This window comes from Nanorana parkeri, unplaced genomic scaffold (assembly GCF_000935625.1).
Source record: "Nanorana parkeri isolate BGI_ZX_2015 unplaced genomic scaffold, ASM93562v1 scaffold1347, whole genome shotgun sequence".
Classification (NCBI taxonomy): Eukaryota; Metazoa; Chordata; class Amphibia; order Anura; family Dicroglossidae; genus Nanorana; species Nanorana parkeri.
In genome coordinates, this window is record NW_017307615.1 from 440555 (window position 1) to 442668 (window position 2114).

At 36.2% G+C, this 2114-nt stretch overlaps 1 protein-coding gene across 1 annotated transcript in view; it reads right to left on the reverse strand.

Moving 5' to 3' along the window:
* Window positions 1-2114, reverse strand: part of LOC108797833 (annexin A1-like) — a 30006-nt gene that overhangs the window by 9792 nt on the left and 18100 nt on the right. The window contains exon 7 of the mRNA XM_018569517.1: window positions 332-411. Coding sequence (XP_018425019.1) covers window positions 332-411 — 80 coding nt within the window. The remainder of the gene's footprint in view (window positions 1-331; window positions 412-2114) is intronic.

Consider the following 2114-nt stretch of genomic DNA (forward strand, 5'->3'; position numbering starts at 1 on the left):
CTGCAAGCAGATTTTTTTAAATATTATATATTTATATTATATATTTTTCAAAATGTTGTTTTTTATTATTGATATTCATATATACATTTTCATATCTGTAATAAAATCTCACAATGAAGCTGATTTGCTAAAGAAATTGAGAATCTAGACTAAATATATACAGCATATTGTTCCTGTGTTTACTTTGAATAACAATCAGATGCAAATGAAATAAATAAGAATTTGTTTTTTACATGACTGGATAATTGAAGTAAATATTTACACAATTTAATGAGTAATGATTCTCAACTTCTTTAGTAAATCAACCTCAATATCTCAAAGTTGACTATACCTTTAAAAGAGCAACTATGGCCTTTTGAAAATCTCCAGATGTGTCATCTATGATATCTTTTTCAAGATCAGTTTTGAATTCTGGGGCAGAAAACATAAATAATATGAATTTCACATAATTATAATGGTCACAGTGTAAATTAAATGTTTGTTCTTATCAAATACCAAACAATTAATAGAGTTTTTAGTAAATACAACCTTTTCATAATAAATATGTCTGCTTTATGGCCTTTTAGCAAATAATATTATTATTATTATTATACAGGATTTATAAAGCGCCAACAGTTTGCTCAGGGCTTTACAATATAAGGAAGACATTACAAACACAATACAATACAATTCAAGACAAGGGCAATATTTATCAGTAACCAAAGCAGAATAATTTAACTAGCTCATGTATTTTCCCAAATGAATTGACATGGTTTGAGCTACAGCCTGTAATCTGTTGCTTGTATTTTATAATAGTTGGCCTTATTATGCCATTTATTAAAAAATCTACTAAAAAGTCCTCTTACATTGTGCCGTGTTTGCATGTTCCATTATTGTTATATCATAACAGTAGAATACAGTCCAAGTAGCTCTGCAACAGCTGCAGCAGCTTTGAGCACAAAGGATACTATCTAGGCTTTATGTGTATGTTTGGGCACAATTAAAAAAACATATTCAGTACATTTTTGCAGCATATGCACATTCTCCATGTTTTATCAGTTTAAAATGCTGAAACTACAAAAAAATACCTGTTGATCTGCCAGAAATCCAGTGTGCCCCAAACATCATCATTGATCTGACAACACAGTGCTTCTGCTGCCCTAAAATCCCAACCAGCATTGTCAGCCCTGCCTGCTGCACTACAGAATTCCACCTATCCCCCATCCTCTCTGCCCCCCTCTACATGCATATGTTTGTTTCTTTCCCAGCAAAATCATGTTGATGCCTTAACTACCAATATTCTGCCCACACCCCATCTGTAGAGAAAGTGCTCTTGGGAGGTGTAGCTCTGGGGGAATTGAGCTCTAAGTAGCTGCCTCTGCAAGACCTTTACAAGCCTGGTGTAATAAAAGCTATTTTCACCCTGTGTGCATCTCTGTGTTTATTGCTAACTGTCTATAGGCAGTCATTAGGAGAGCCAGGTTATCTCTGTTTTTTCTGCCTTATCAGCAAAGAGGAACTGAATACTGGACAAAAACTCTAACTTGCCTAGTGGTTGCAGCTGGAGCCAATGCCAGTCTTTGCTACTCCGTTGAGTAGCAAAGCAATCAAAAACAAAACTATAACTGTGAAGATAAATCATGCATAGTAATATAAACTCTACCTACATATAGAATCTCAGAGAATATTTAACCATACTAACATAATTACATACAAAACATACATATTTTGCTTTTATCCAACTATTACTTCGGCATGCTATGCTGTCATAATTTTGGGGATTTTTAAATCCCCCTCTTGTAAAAATGCAGATTTGCTAAATTCATTTTTTCTACTTACCGTATTTTTCTCTCCATAAGACGCACTTTTTTCCCCCAAAAGGCGGGGGAAAATGTGTGTGCGTCTTATGGAGCGCATCCCTATTGCCCGACGCCCGGAACATGCAGTTTTGGGCGCCGGGCGAGCAGTTTTCTGAACATTTAGCTAAATGTACAGTGGGAGCCGCTGCTCGTTTAATACAAGTGATCTATTCAGATCACTTGTATTAAAACCGAGCGGCAGCAGCGATCGAATTTGCCAACCCCCCCCCCCCCCCCCCGGGGTTACCCCGGCGCACGGTACCACCAACAAACACC